The sequence below is a fragment of the Corvus kubaryi genome, unplaced genomic scaffold (genome assembly GCF_017639235.1).
Source record: "Corvus kubaryi isolate FWS band 111438036 unplaced genomic scaffold, C.kubaryi_AGA036_p1.0 37127, whole genome shotgun sequence".
Taxonomy (NCBI): domain Eukaryota; kingdom Metazoa; phylum Chordata; class Aves; order Passeriformes; family Corvidae; genus Corvus; species Corvus kubaryi.
The window spans coordinates 430986-446935 of NW_024581032.1; the positions used below are offsets into that span (position 1 = coordinate 430986).

The window sequence follows — 15950 nt, forward strand, 5'->3', positions numbered from 1 at the left end:
CAGGCTGCTGCAGCTTGGGAGCAGGGCTCCACTTTCCATGGGTCTCCCATGGGTTCACAGCCATACTCAGGCATCCACCCGCTCCAGCGGGGGCTTCTCCATGGGAGGCATCAGATCTCTACATCCCTGTGGATCTCCATGGGGAGACAGCTGCTTCATCATGGTCCTCACCACAGCCTGCATAGGAATCTCAGCTCCAGCGCCTGGAGCACTTCCTCCCCCTCCTTCTCCACTGACCTTGGTGTCCTCAGAGTTGTTTCTCTCACATATTCTCACTCCGCTCTTCTCTGACTGGAATTAAAACTGTGCCACAACCTTTGTTTTTCCTTCTTCTTAAATAAGTTATCACACAGGCATTATCACCATTTCTAATTGGTCCAGGCTTGGCCAGCAGCATGTCCATCTTTGGAGTCATCAGGGATTGGCTCTGCCAGACATGGTGGAAATTTCTAGCAGCTTCTCACTGAAGCCACCTCTGTGCCCCCCACCACTACCAAAAACCAGGCCGTGCAAAACCAATACAATGCCTCAAGAACTCTGAAAAAGTAAAAAATCTAAAACCCAAAAATCCTCACCTTTCAAACTTTTTTGCTAGTAACTTGAAGTAACACTCCTCCAGTGAAAATCTTGTCCCACTCAAGAAAAAAAAAAAAGGAAAAAGAAAAAGAAAATTAACAGCTAAAATTCTGCTTAAACCATTAAAAACATGCTATATACTTATAAGGGGAAAAGGTAGCTAAAACCATTAATAATTGGACAGATATACAGATATTCTGAAACCTTTCCATAATTACAGTTAATCCACAATCATCTAGAACAATTTTCTGTAAGGAGCACACATCTATAAAAAAAGATTATCAGTGGGATTTTTTATTAGCTAGAGGCATAGAGTATTTGGAAGATTAAAGCAGGCACTCAATACAGCGCTACATCATAATCATTTTAATTGGATAAAGGCTAACTGAATGATAATGCTGCCATATGAATTAGAAACTAGAAAGTGGCAGTAGTAAACTGCTTGGGAAAAAAGGAATGTCCCAGAAATCAAGAAATACTTCCCCCATCCAACTTTGGGCCATTGCCCAATGATGAATTCCAGCAAACGTACTTCCCGACAGCTTCAAAGCTATGGAACAAGAGGAACTGTCTTTCCCTTTTTTATGTTTCCCTGCAGAACCAGCAGCTGAAACTGTGAGTAATGACCTTTTCCTTGCCAAGAGACTCTGAACATGAACCCATTTCATAATACCAACCACTGCTCCTACTACAAGCTTCATACACTGCTATAGGGAAATAATCACTGCTGTAGCCAGTATTTTTGATTTCTGTATCTTCCAAAGTAGATGGACAATGGTGAAATGGGAAAGGAAAAAAAAAAAGGAAAAAAAAACTTGCGTCCACAAAAAACTCCAAAACCAAATCAGAAGACAGTAACACTACCACGACAACAAAAAGCAAGATAGGAAGATAATAACAAGGTAAGATTAAGACAATAACAAGCTATAGCACAGGAGAGCTATAAAGCCATCCCTAATGGATGGGGACAATCAAAAAAATATGGAACACAACCCAAAGCATACTACCTATTCACATACATACAAACATGCACAGAGAGTTGAGGAAGGCCAGAAGGAGATGAAGCCCCTAGACACTTAAAACCACTCAACCACCCAAACCCTGCAGGCAGCCTTCCAGGTCTCAGGAGCACCATTCCCAGGAGGCAATACCCATCCATCTGCAGAGGTACACTTGCAGATGCTGAGGCTGTGGTTTCCATGCCTTGAATTGGACACAAGTCTAACATTGCCAGGGCACAATTCCTGCATTATTCCATCTCTTGTCCATTTACTGCTGAAATCTCTCCAAGAGCCACTGTTAGCACAGAAGCTGGATCAAGGAACTGACCTATCTCTGAAAACATCCCCCTAAGAATAAAAACTGCATCTCAGTGGAAAGCGCCAGGAGTTCAAGAGGACCCAGACTGATCTTGAACAAAAGTGGGGTAGATCTGTGCCAGACTGAAGTGTCCATGCAACCATGGTCTCAAAAAGTGGATGAAAAAAATAATAGAATTGCCTGGGTTGGAAAGGACCTTAAAGATCATCTTGTTCCAACCTCCCTGGCCTTGGACACATCCAGGGATGGGACAGCCACAGCTTCTCTGGACAACCTGTGCCACCACCTCATCACCCTCACAGGGAAGAATTTCTTCCTTATGTCTAATCTAAACCTACTTTGCCAGTATGGAGCCACTCCCTCTTATGCCTATACTACATGCTCTTGCAAATAGTTTCTTTATCCTGCTCAAAATGGCTAGAATGTAACAGCTGTATATTTAATAATAGATTTTTCTTTTCTTAAGGTAACCATCACACTTTATGCCTGTTATGTCTGAGGCTTATTATTTATTAAAGGAACAGCTGCTACCAGTCCATCTCAGAGTTACACAGTGGAAGACCAAGAGACATGTCTGTAAACAAAATTGCAGACCGCATATGATGAGAACTCTGTATGTAAGACAAAAAAGACAATGTGAAATGCAGTAGTAAATGTCAGCTGTCTTGTCTCCACCATGACACCAGATATGTGGGAAAGGCAATGTCTCTACAGACCACATCAAACACTACACAGCCCTCTCAGAAGTATCTTGGGCCAAGAGCTGAATCAGCTGAGCTTCGCTCCCTCAGCTGGGCATACTGAGCAACTAGTGCAAGTATGGCTAGTCCTTTTGTAACTTGAAGGAGCAAACCACAAGCACAAGAATACAAATTGCTGACAATAATGAAGAACTTTTTCTCAGTCATGCTAAATGGTCATCTGCTAGCTCAGCTATGATCCAAACAAGGCAAGAAGGCTGCCCTGCATACAGCCATTGCATTTGTGCCTTTTAGAAGACAGAATAAACTATTGTACTCCTGGCACAAACATTATGCTGATTGATTAATCTTGTCCATCATATCTGTGAAATTCAAAATTAATCTAGAGGAAAACACAGCATTACAGTTTCATTAAACACTGCAGTACATGTTTAACTAAATATTTATTTATGCAGACGATCCTCATCCCTTTTCATCCTTTCTCCTCCCTCAGCCTCAAAGCAGAAGCACTTGTTGAAAAAGTCCTTATTTTTTTCATTTAATTTCTTTTCAAGACATGCAAAAAAAAAAAATCAGTGTAGGGAAAAACAAGAGGGGAGCTTTTATTATCAATAAAAGAAAGACAGGAATCATCTTGCATCATAAGCTCTGAGTTTTGTTAGTCACTTGATTTGAAATATATTTCAATGGTAGACTGCAGTCTGGGCTAAAAAGCCCAGCATTCTTTCTCAAGAAGGTGAGTATACTAAGGTTTAACTGCAGGATAAATATACCATCAGTAGTAGTCCCTCTATTTCCAAGCAAATGAAATCTAAGCACTGGCAGAAAGAGTAAACTAGTTCAACCTTTGCTGTGGACCAAAAGCTAAGTAAAACCATAGACCTCAATAATCAATGCGAAGAGTGCCAAGATACCATTCACTCAAACTTTTAAGCATTACTGTACACATCTCCGAATATACCACCATCCATTTCTATTGAAAATGTCATTTGTTTTTAAGGACATTCTGTACTGCCAAAAATCTGTATGTTTTCCATGATGTTTCATTAAACAGATGGTTTTCCTCAGAGCAAAATTTATGGCTTTTTAGACTGCTGAATTTTGAGTAGTGCAGGTTTAAAATTCATTTTCACCTTCAATACCATGGCTATTTGCTTTGAGAAACCAGAAAGGGCACATTATGCAGCCTAGATAAAACCAACAATTTCTATTACAATGAAAATGACAAGGTGGAGAGAAACCATTATCAAAGCAGTAAGACTGTTGTCATTGTGTCTCAAATTCTCAAAAAAAAGAGGCCAAACAATTTTTCTCTTTTCAAAAACCTTGTCAACCCTGGCAGTGTAACAAACTCTTTAGCAGGAAGACAAAGACTAGAGGGAAGGAACTGCTGCGATCAGTGCTGCCTGGAGTAGGCCCTACGACAACAAGCACAGTAGGATTATCAGACATGGTAACATGAGGAAGCCAAGCAAGTAAAGAAGAAAAGAGATGGGCCAGTCATCTGGTGGCCCTTTTTGCCCATGTACAAAACAGGGGACATCTGGGGATTGTGAGGTGAATTAATGTCAAAGCTTTAGCATGATCATACCCCAGTGTATACTGGGCCTGGCTAAAAGCGGCTTTTGGGTTTCACCAGCAACATACCTAAACACATGGCACAAACCCAGGGGATTTGAGAAAATGACAAGATAATAATTTCTGGAAGCATTATGGTTAGAGAGTAGAAATGTCAACAGTGTTCTGTCAACAGCTGTAATGAATTACCTCTTACAAGAATTTACCCTACTATTCTCTGCTCCATGTAACACAAAGATAACAGTTAAGAATGTAGTAACACGCATTTATAATTTTGTTATTTCTGGAGAGGATTTTTGTAAGAAACACACACTGACCACAAGATGCTCATGCATCTCAGTAATGTTTAAAAGGAAAGTGGACACATGTCACGACTTTACACAATAAACCATGTCATGAGATGCCAAGTGTAACATCTCCCAAATCCAACACTCACTTTACATCTGAAAGTTACTCTAGGCATCTAGCTAAAGATTGCAAAGCAAGCCAGCTGCTGATTACAAAGTGCACTAGATCTCCAAACTCCCAGGTTTAATTCATCCTCACACTATCCAGATCCAAACTTATTTTATTGTATCTGTGGTTTGGTCTTGGGGGAAAATAAAAGAGCCAACAAACAGTTACATGCATACTTAAAATGGAAATAAGGATCTCCAAACAAAACTAAGTGGGGGAAAAAACATGCATTAGACAAAAACATTTTTTGCCAGCTGTGACTGCTTTACAATTCATTTTGGACAGTGAGTTCAGCACAGATGATGAAATAATTTCAGTCATTCAAGGAACTCATATAATGCATCCTCATTACTAGACATAAAATTCTGCACATAGTAACTGCTCAAAATTGCTAATAAAATACAACATACACCAATATCTTCCATCTGAACACTCTTTCCCTTTAAACATAGAATGAAGCGCAGCTAAATTAACTTCCTACTCAGCATATTCATGTAACTGAAGGTACACTGTGTCAAAGGGCAGGCTCCAGATGGGTTTTACGAACACTGTTAGGAAGACAGGAGCTGACCTCCAAAAGCACCTTTCTACAACAATAATGTGCCACCCCAGCAGTTCAATATGGTAGGTGGGGGCAACACAGCTCCTTCCATAAAACAACAAAAGGCAAATCCAGGAGCAGTGGTCCCTGCCTGCTTTGGGAACTCAGCTAACTACCCATAAGGGGCTGTTAGGAAGAAACTTTCCCCAGGGATAGTTATCGAGTAATTGTGTAGTATGGCAGGGTTTTCCCAAAATTCCTCTGAAACAGCTGGTGTTTCAGGACTCACTGACCAGTGGCTTCATCTGAAGTGTCACCTAGATCACTCAACATCTTAAAGATTCTGGCACACAGAGCTGTAAACCATCCAAATTTACATCATTGCCCTGTTGTTTTAGCACCTGCAGCACTTGCACTTGGCATCTGTTTGCAAATCAGGCCCATGCGGTTTTAATTCCCAGTAACATGTAAAATCCATACAGCAGCATACTAACTAGTTTGACATTAAAAGAAACCACTAATAAATTGTATTTCTCCAAACAGCACTTCATTCCACCCAAGAAAGTTTCATTTTGTGGTATTAAAAAAACAAAACAAACAAAAAAACCAACAAAAAACCACCAACAAAAAAACCCCAACCAACCAACAAAACAAACAAAACAAAAAAACACCAAGAGAAGCCACCAGCTCACACTGAACACAAGAGAATGTGCAGTTGTGCTTCCAGGACCACTTCCTATAAGTTCAGGGTCAGAGTTTAACTGAAGTCAAGGAAGCTGGAAGGCAGCATTTAAGTATCTTCCATTTCCTTTCAAAAAAGCAATCTACTGTCGGAGCTTTGCCACATTTAAACTCTGTGATGTGTTCTCCAAATATAAACTCTGATATTTCCTGTGCTGCACTGAGCTCCCACCCAAAAGAAGTAAAGCAAAACCAAGCAACATTAATCTTTAAAACATGTAGGTGGTTCTGCTTATTCCCTGTTCCTCCCTTTCCACCCTGCAATGCTCCTCTACTGCTACTTCCTGCATCAAGACTTCAAAATCCACCTAAGCTGGCAGTGGACCGCAAGAGGAAACAATGAGAATCTCAAGGTTCACAGTACATCTCTACAGGAGAAACACAAGACCTTCTGTACTCTATGCACCTCCTAGCCCCGCCCATCACTCGGGCATCTGGCCTTGCATTGTCAAGAGAAGCTCTTTTAAAAGAAAAGCTAACAACGAGGCAGAGTTACACATCTACTTGTAAGTTCTGATGAAAAGAGAGATGGTATTTTTTATTTTTTGAAAAATACTTTCAAGGAAGAAATGAAACCCAGAGAATACATGAAGTATCATTTTCTTATTAACAGTGAGTAGAGTTTCCTGATAAATTAATTTTGCATTATTTTCGAGCCAAGGAGCCACAGAGCAAGAGCACTGCACTTGCGCACTGAGTTTCCACCCAAACGGCTCCTTTTGGTATGTCCCTTCTGGTCTTTCCCAAGCTGGAGTGCATCGCCCCTTGCAATACAGTCATTATCACAATGCGTGGAACAGCGCTCACAAGGAATCTGCAACAAAAACCAGATGGACAGATTTCTCAATAGAAGTACAGGGTGGAAAAGCCAAACCCTCCCTTGCTTGCTGTCACTTCAGGGCATGCTTTGGAGCTGGGTAAAAAAAAAAAACATTTCCTCAGCAGGTGGTACAAAGAGTTGCTGCTAGAGCAGGAGTGAAGAACCAAGAAAGCTGCCACAGTGCCAGGAAACATGAAGGCAGATGCAGAAAGAGTACCTGTCCCTTGGGTTAGCAGGGCATTTACACGCAGCCTCTGCCTAGAGCAAGAAAAAAAGCACATAGGAAGAAGCAATCCTACTTTTGGGGAAAAAAGCAGCATTAAAGGAGAGAAAAGAAAGGAAGGAAAATATCATTATTTGGCAAAAGCAATCAAAAAGGAGATTTTAACCTGCGTACTATTCCAACACAAGAGGTACAACATCTCATCCTTGCTGCTTATTGCTTCCTGCTAACGGGAAACTGCAAATTTCTCCCATTCCCTGATAGCAAGTACTGTCTTACAGCCAAGGTAAACAGCAGAAAGCAAGGGAAATACTAGGTATATTTGGAATACCAACCACAATAACAAGGGGTAAAGCTAAGAAGCCAGTTTGAGTTGCATTTACTAGCAACCTTCTACAAATTAATTTCTTTGGTAGAAGTGGGTGCTGTTATCCAACTGTATTAGTTTGAAAACAAACTAGTGGAAGGCACCAAGTCAGAATAAAATTTAATAGGGAAATAAAAGAAAAAAAAATAAAGGCAGAAAACACTGGGCTAAACTGACAGAGTCAGGATACAACCTGACACCCTGTTAGTCAGGGTGGTGGTGGCAGTCCAATAAAAATGCAGTCCTCCTGAAGTGATGGATGTGGTTTTGTCGAAGCAGTGATCCTGTAGAAAGGGCCTGCTCTTCCTTGGAAGGTCTAGCGGTGGCTATGTAGCTTCTGTCCTCTGGGAATCCAGTGGAAAGGTTGTCTATGGTGTTCAGAATCTCAGATTATATCCAGGATGGAATGCTTGGTTCCTCCCTCTGGGTGGAGCATCTCCCAATGGGATGATGAGTCATGAGGCAAGGCGTTGATGGGCTCATTAACAGAAGATAGTCTGGAGGGAGTTATCTCTGAGTCACGGGGCATGGCATTGACAGGCCATTAACAGAAAGATAGTCCGGGGGCAGGAGGCAAGGAAGCACTGCCCCACCTGGTTTCAACAGCTCCTGAGGATGGTAATAGAATACACTGCAACCCAGGACACCAACTCTTCCATCTGTCTTGTGGGGTCATGGGCAAGTTTAATCATAGCAAAGCATCAGTGCCATTCCCTGGCCAAAGCCAAAGCCCAGCATGCCACAGATCTGGCCAAAGGGGTGTGGGGAAGGAGAGAAGACCATGGGCAAGAGTTGTACAGAACTGGGAGCTTCTTGCCATGCTGCTGGGTTGGATTGAATCAGGGGGATGGGAAGCAGGAGAATTAGTTTGTCAGGAACAATGCATCCAGCTTGGTCAGCATACCAGGGCAAGAAGAAAAGATAAGAAACCTCTGATAAAACCAGGGGGAGTCTCAGACAGATATCCTGCGAACTAGCTCAAACTAGTCTCAAAGGCCAGGGGTACAAAAGAGCATGCGCGGGAGAGAAAGGTGAAAAGTTCAGGACGAGGAAGAGTTCTTGCCTTCATCAAAAAGACCCTCGGAGACCCCTACCAAAAAACACCAAACAACACTACGCAAGCGCAACGCGGATGTAAATGACTTCTGGGTTCATTATAATACGAAGCGAGGCTGGGCGGGGCTAGGTGATGAATATGTATAGGCGTGTTGCGAAACTTATGAATATGGAACTTGTAACCCGATAAATACTGAGCTGAATGAAGCTGTCGGCACGCATGATTTTGGAGGAGCGATCCCCCGTGCGTCCCAGCGCTGGAATTAAACATACCTACTTTACTACTTCTTTAGTAGTGGAGTTTTTTTCCGATCATCAGGATCAACTTCCATGTGGCTTTTTGTTTCAAATTACTGTCAGCAGATCTGAACTTCCTAATACTTGCTATCAATTTCTGAATTTATTACCAGCATTCAAAAACCTGGGGCTCACATGATTCCACCCACCCCAAAACACCTACTGGCAGAGACCCCATTGCTGCCTCATGCTCTTATGCCCCAGACCACCTTGTCCCTTCTCCATCAGCAGCCTAGAGCAGCTGCACTGTGCATCTCAAGGAGATGTGTGGGAAGGACATGGCAGGACAGCAGGACATTCGCAGTTTCCAGCAAACAAACCGAAAGCATAGTGGTTCTAGCACAGCAAGAAAAGATGGGGACGGTTTGCGAGATTCCCGTGTTTCAACAGACCACAGCAGAATTGCTCACTTCAAGTTGGTGAAAGCATACTGCTCACATAATTAACAGAGATTAACTAAAATCTATAAATGCTCACCCCATTTTTAGGGAGTAGACCTGCCAGCACTTTGCCCCACAACAGGGCAGAACCCCATAAGCCATACTTTTAACTGGAGCTGGAGACACTCCAAAATTATGATTATCATCTAATCTTCACTAAGCTACTAAACAGTCAAGCACACAAAATAGGGCTTAACACACTGCAGTTTAAGTATTTACCCTTAAAAACCCAAGTAATGCAAGGTCTCTCCTCTGTTTCAGTTACGAGAAAATTTCAGATTTGAAAAAAAATTCACATTAAAAGAGACCTATCATGGTTCCTTAGACCTTCCTCAGCTCCAGCCAGGACTCACATCTATGCCAGACCAAGTTGCTTGCACCCTTGCCCAGTTAAGCTCTCTTGGTGTCCATACATGGCAAACAATTTTTTACCTTAGAGAGTCAAAATTTTTCTTATTAGTCTCTTTGTCATTTTTTGCCTTTTCTTTTATACCCCTTATATATCTTTTTACAACTACAGTATTCTTAGTGCTTTTTGCCTACATTCTTGGACTTGTTTGTCAAGCTAAGAGACTAAACATTTTAGAAGCTTCCTAGCTAGTGGTCAGTGTGCCCCAGTCCCCAAAGTTCTCTCCAGAACACATTCTGTAAATGAAGATAGAACCATCCAGGGGAAGGCTCCTTGGGGAGGGGGACTCACTTGAGCCTCTCACTGGGGAATCTTTGATATGCTGATTAGTAAAACCTATAATGTTATACCAGATCTTCTGCGGCGCGCATTTTGCGGGGTGCATTTCGATGCATATGACCTGGACGTGTGCACCTAAGGATCCTTAAAATAAATACCAAGGTAAAATACCTTTTCCCCTTCTAACCATGTATGACTCTTGATTTTAAGACCAAGAAAAGGCATCAATTTAACAATCTGTCTATTACCTTCTGACTGCTTTTGCTTACCTCTTCTCTTATTTTGAGAGGGCTTTTTTTATTAAATGCAACCCCAAATTTCAAAATCACCTGAAAGTCGGTTGACAGTTACAGCTCTGAGACCTTGTTCCACAATCCTTCCCTGCCTGCAGCATTTGTGGTTGAACCTCCAACCTACTGAGCCCCCAAACTTTCTAATCTTACTTCCATAATTCACATATTTATTTCTGTAAATTCATATAGCCTTATTACCTTTAGTCATCGATGCTCTTCTTTTTTTAATTATTCCTTTCCTCACCCTCAATAATTTCATTATGCATAAGCCAACTTTATTTAGATCAATCAAAGACAACAGAAAACCAGAAGAAATCTTTGAAACTGTACTAGTAGGATAGGTTAGGTATTTTTGTTAGTGACAAACAAAAATATGAGTTTCACAAAGCAATTTTCTTAGTAAAGAGTCACAGCTACTGATGAAGAATCAATTTCAATTGCCATTACAAAATCATCCTTAAAATGAATATTTTGCCCAAATGCAATAAAAACTGAACAAAACACTACAAAAACTAGAAAGAACAATCAATGGGTGAAATGACAGGAATGAAGACGCTAAGAGAGCAAAGACCTGAAAAATAAATTCTCTTGCTTTCTAAAGAAATATTTTCACAGGAACTGGTTTGACATTTAGGAAACAAAGCAGCTACTGCTATGGCAATATGCAATAGCCCTCAAAAAAAGAAAAAAAAAAAAAGAGATGGCATAGCAAATGTAAGGACTAAGGCAACTCGAACCATGCCCTCTTGTTTCACTACATGAAATGACACATTTTCTTTTCAAATTGTTACACACTGGTATGAGGTTATCGTACTATCACATCATGGAGACAAAACAAAATTAGATCCACAATCTGTTCTTAGGATATAAGCAAGTGGGTAATAAGTTTCTGCTCTCAAATATGAAATCAGTCATTGTGATGTCATCTGTAGAGGAAGGTTTTCTATTAAGAAATTCTGAATGGTTCTGTGTGCAGCAGAGGCCAATAACTCTGGACTGCACAAGTGCATTTCAGTGTCTTGGTAGAACAACAGAAGTCATGTTTCAGCTTATTGTTCCAAATTAGTCCAAAAAGACCAAGGGCATTTTAAGTAATAAACTGCCACCTCAGCTTTATTCAGAACACTTTATAAGAAAGAAGTCCACTGCACACATACTATACAAAAATTATCCCCCAAGGGTAGAGGAGAGAGAGACAAAATTTTCCAACAGTCCCAGTGACTCCCTCAGCAACCAATTCCTGAAACTGTTTTAACAAGCGCTGGAGAGAACCTCTTCAGAAAGGACAAGAAGGCAATGGAGCAGAAGAGGTCAAAAAATAAAACGGAAGATCCCTACAGACTGAACTCTCCAGCACATGCCTGCACTTAGGCTTTCGAACGAACAACCACTACAGTTATTTGTGAGACAGCACTTACTTCCTGGCAGTACTGAAGAATTCCTTCTTTTGTCCCAATGCAGGTCTTGGTGCCAGAGGGGTCTGATTCCCACTTTCCATTCTGCACGTTCATGTGCATGTTGAGTTTGCCACAGAACATGGCAATCTGAGGCTCCGCCAGCAGCCCTGCATTTCCATCAGCAGGCACCTGGAAGGAGAAGAAAAGTTTTAAGCTCACATCTGACATTTCAGTCCAGCCAAAGCAGCAACAGGTCAACCAAGCCTGAAACAAACTCCAGACTCATCCACCCATTGCAGCAAAGACCAAATTTTTTACTCAGGAAGATGAAAGAAATGCAAATTGGGGTCTTCACAGAAGTTCAGAATACAATAGTATAATTTTAAAGCTGTAAGCAAACTGTTCTGTGGCCCAAAACTGTCTTCTTACCAACTTGGGGTAAATACAGAACAACAAGCACAGCTGGAGCACAATTATAGAAGTTTGATTTTCCAAACATAGCTGTTATACTGTGGGAGGAGGGGTTTATTAACAACAAAAAAGTAACAAGTTTTTAGCAAGAGTTTCCTAAAAAAGCTCACAGTGTATCTTTTTTCAAGCCCCTCGGTAGTTCATCTCCTTGTTGACCACACAGGCTCTATTTTATCATATCTTCTGAAGATGGTGGGTTAAAAGCAGCTTCCACCTAAGCTTTTCTTGGACTGAACCTCAAAATGCAGAGGGGCTGGGGAGATATCAAAATAGGTCTGCTAAAGGTCTAGCTCACTGTTGCTGCCTGCTCCGAGGTCATCTTTCCCCCTCCTCGATACTAGTCAGACAAGTCAGGACTTGCCCCTGCCCTGTGCTCTGAACCACTTTGTTCTAATGGGCAGGCAAAACCAAAAGTAACTCAGACTCTGGAGCAGTGTCTGATTGGCCAGTTACCCCAGGTCCGCCCGTAGCTCTCTCCTTTCCCTTCCCCTGAATAAAAGAGAGCTCAGAGTGGGCCCGCCCTCTTTGGCTCAGCTCCCTTCTGCGAATAACTCATGTGTCTGTGATTCTATTGAAAGCATCTGATTGCAAGACTGAAGCATAAGCCAAGGGCTATATTTCTACCTCTTTGCTTCTACTAGTGGTATTAGCTTTGCAGCTACCATTTGCCGCTTTTTAGAGCTACAGAAATGCTAGATCGTCCATGCTACCTCTCTAGACTGCTCGAGGCTTTCTAAGGCATTGAACTACAAGCCTAGCCAGTAAAAGCGCTGTGAGTATAACCACAGCTCACAACCGAGAATTATAGAATACTATCTCCCCAACAAGCATTAGAATACCAGGCTCAAGACAGGGGCTCCTCTTGAACCACAGACATACTGTCCTTGACACTCAAACCAAGCACTGCTGGGGCATAGAGCCAGACATCAGAGGCACCCTCAGCATGGGTTTAAATCTCTCCCATGGGACCACAGCACTGAAAGCAAATCAAGAGCCAACCCCTGAAGGTATAAGCTGAAAGGACTCACTTCTGTTTTACATCTGAGGAACATGACACAAAGAGAAACCTCTTCTCTGGGTTAGGTACCTCAAGAGACAAGCCTACAGCTCTCCACTGCCCCTCACACTCCAAAGGCCAGTCCATCATATTCAAGGTACAGCAGAGTATTCATTTGAATTTAAATATCTATTTTCAACTTTTAATCTCTTAGCTAGAAAACTTCTCAAGAGGAAAATAAAAAACATTTTAAAAATTCACAAAAAACCTGAAGAAACAGAATTATGGTATTATGGGAGGTATGCAAACCCGGGATATTAGTTTCACTCTTTGTTTAAACAGACACAAAAAAGACTTACAGAATTTTATATGCCCACAGTACTAAAAAAAACCCCAAACTCCACACTAAGAAACACTGCAGGAGTGAACATCTAACTATCCATTAGATTAGCATTGAAAGTGAAAATGCCAAAATTAAACCAAGGTTTTGTTTGGTTTTTTTTAAAGAGAAAGGAGAGAACATTTCTTTTCCTGTTCTCATAAGATGTTAACTTGCCACTGCAATTCAGCTCAAAAAAATAAAAAATCTATAAAAAGACAGGAACACCTCAACTGGCAGAGATTTCCCTTTACTATCTCAATTTCTCTTCTCCTGTGAAACAAGTACGTTCTGTACCATTTAAAAGTCTACTATCACTGTTGTTTCACTGGAAAATTAGAGAATTTTCCAGTAACGGGGATGTCACCTTTTCTTGGCTTGCCTCGATCAGCAAAACTATCACATGCTTACTCCTTCTAATACCTTCAGAAACTTTGGAGAGCAACTCAAATGTAACACATCTATAACAATCTGCAAAATATCCTCCAAGTTAACTATTTTATTTTTCTTTATACATGCAACATAACCCTATCAAAATTTCAATAAAAATAGATGTAAGTCATTCCACAGGTGATGTATGGATGAGAACTCTATATTCCCAGTCCGCTACTCCAACTCAGATCTTTATTAAATTAATAAAGCACACAGTAGTCACACTGAGGCAGATTTAAAATTTTTTTCACTCAATATCATAGTTCTAAATTTATCAAGGACTTGCCCTGTGGTTTTGTAACTGGGAGCTTTTGCGTATTTTTTTTGTCCTAGCTAGAAAGACAGATAAAATTTAAAGTGCTATCAATTGAACTCTAAAAACACAACCTATGCCTGTCTACTTAAAATCTCATTCCCTTCAGAAAAGCCATGACATCTCCCAGCTTAATTAAATTACCAGATGATCACATTTAGCCTTCTATATTTTGAGATGTCAGGGCCTGATGACCTGCTCAGCATAGCACTTCATCTGATTGATTAGGACAGCTAAATGTTTCTAATTATAAAGAAATACTAGAGCAACTAACAGACATTGTAAACCTAGCTAAAGTACTTAGATCATAGGATCAAAGATTGATTTGGGTTGAATGAGACTTTAAGATTGAGTCCAACTGTAAACCTAACGCTCCAATTTAAAGCAAAATAAAAGCCAAAAATAAAAGATAAAATTTAGCTGAGATAACTAATTTCAAGGGGTCTCTATATGGTGCAAGTTCCTGATAACATAAAATCTCATGAAATATTACTTATTTTAAGAAACATCGAACAGCAGTTTGATCACAAAGGAGACTGAACACCAGTATTTTGGGGGAAAGGTGGGGAAATGTAGCACTTTCTGTAAAAAACCATACACTAACAAAGAATAAAACCTCAAAAAAAAAAATGCAGGAGACTAAAACATTAGTAAAACCAACACAGTGATTTGTCCCACCCATACTACCATAACATTTTAAACTTGTGAATGAATTAATAGCTGGTCACGTCAAAGGTATATCCAGCTTAAATATGTGAGCTGGTGACGAATTTTATGCATCACTCAAGTTTTCTTCATAACCAATGGTTTAATTCATTTACATTCATACCCTCAAAAGAAAAAAAAAATCTGCATTACAATGCAATTAAATAATCTAGAGCACCGATCTACACTGATAAGCAGCTTCTATAGAAGTAATGCTGAATAACATAAAGCTACAGTCCAGTTTATTACACCAACACCTGCAGTGGTAAATCTCTCCTTGACTAATCCTAGAGCTCTCAGTAAGATTAGTCTCCCAAAGAATAACTCACAGGACGCAAATTACATTAACAGCAACTATTTACTTTATTAATATTCTGCAAAAGCAAAAACTCCAAGCATATTACTGGAACTGTAATCACATATTATTTTGTCTCCTTTGCAAACAACTTTGAAGTAGCAGCATGGCTTTTTTTCCTGCCTCTTGGCAAATCATTAAATAAAAGACCAATTAACACAGCGTCTCAACGTAACTTCGAATGTTATGCTCAGGTTTTCTAAGTATATCCAGTTTTCAGAGACCAAGTAAGAACACTACTCATCACTTACAGAAGACATCTGTAATATGATTTCTGTAATGGGAACTACATAAATTTGAAAAATGGCATCTACAGGACTCTGAAAAAATTAACTCAACTGACGGTACACTATTTAGATCTCTACATTAGTCTACTGTGTCACAAGACATTCAAGCACTAGCCTGACATCTTTTTCATATAGAAAACAAAATTACTGATTTTTAGAAGTGTAAGGGTACAAGTTCTTAAAGAAAGGTTCCATGGCTGTGGTAAAGCTCAATGCTGACAGCAGGAACTCCCATAAAGAATTCCAGCATATCAGAGGCCTATCTTCCAGTTTCAAGACTCATTTCATTTCCATCTGAGTGCATCTTCCTTTGCTACATTTCCTTCTTATGAGCAGATAAATGATGATGTGCTTAAAATATTGTTTTAAAGAAAGCAAATTCAAAATACCTTTCAAGTAGGCTTTCAGTATTTTGCATACTCTCATAGGTGGGGAAAGAAAAGAAAAGAAAAGAAAAGAAAAGAAAAGAAAAGAAAAGAAAAGAAAAGAAAAGAAAAGAAAAGAAAAGAAAAGAAAA

General features: G+C 40.3%; 1 protein-coding gene across 4 annotated transcripts in view; it reads right to left on the reverse strand.

Annotated features, from left to right (window-relative positions):
• LOC121661230 (amyloid beta precursor protein) overlaps positions 1–15950 on the reverse strand; it is a 202329-nt gene that overhangs the window by 163729 nt on the left and 22650 nt on the right. For all 4 annotated transcript variants that reach the window (XM_042021192.1, XM_042021191.1, XM_042021190.1 and 1 more), the window contains one exon: positions 11516–11683. In XM_042021192.1, the coding sequence (XP_041877126.1) occupies positions 11516–11683 (168 nt within the window). Of the gene's footprint in view, positions 1–11515; positions 11684–15950 lie in introns of those variants that run through there.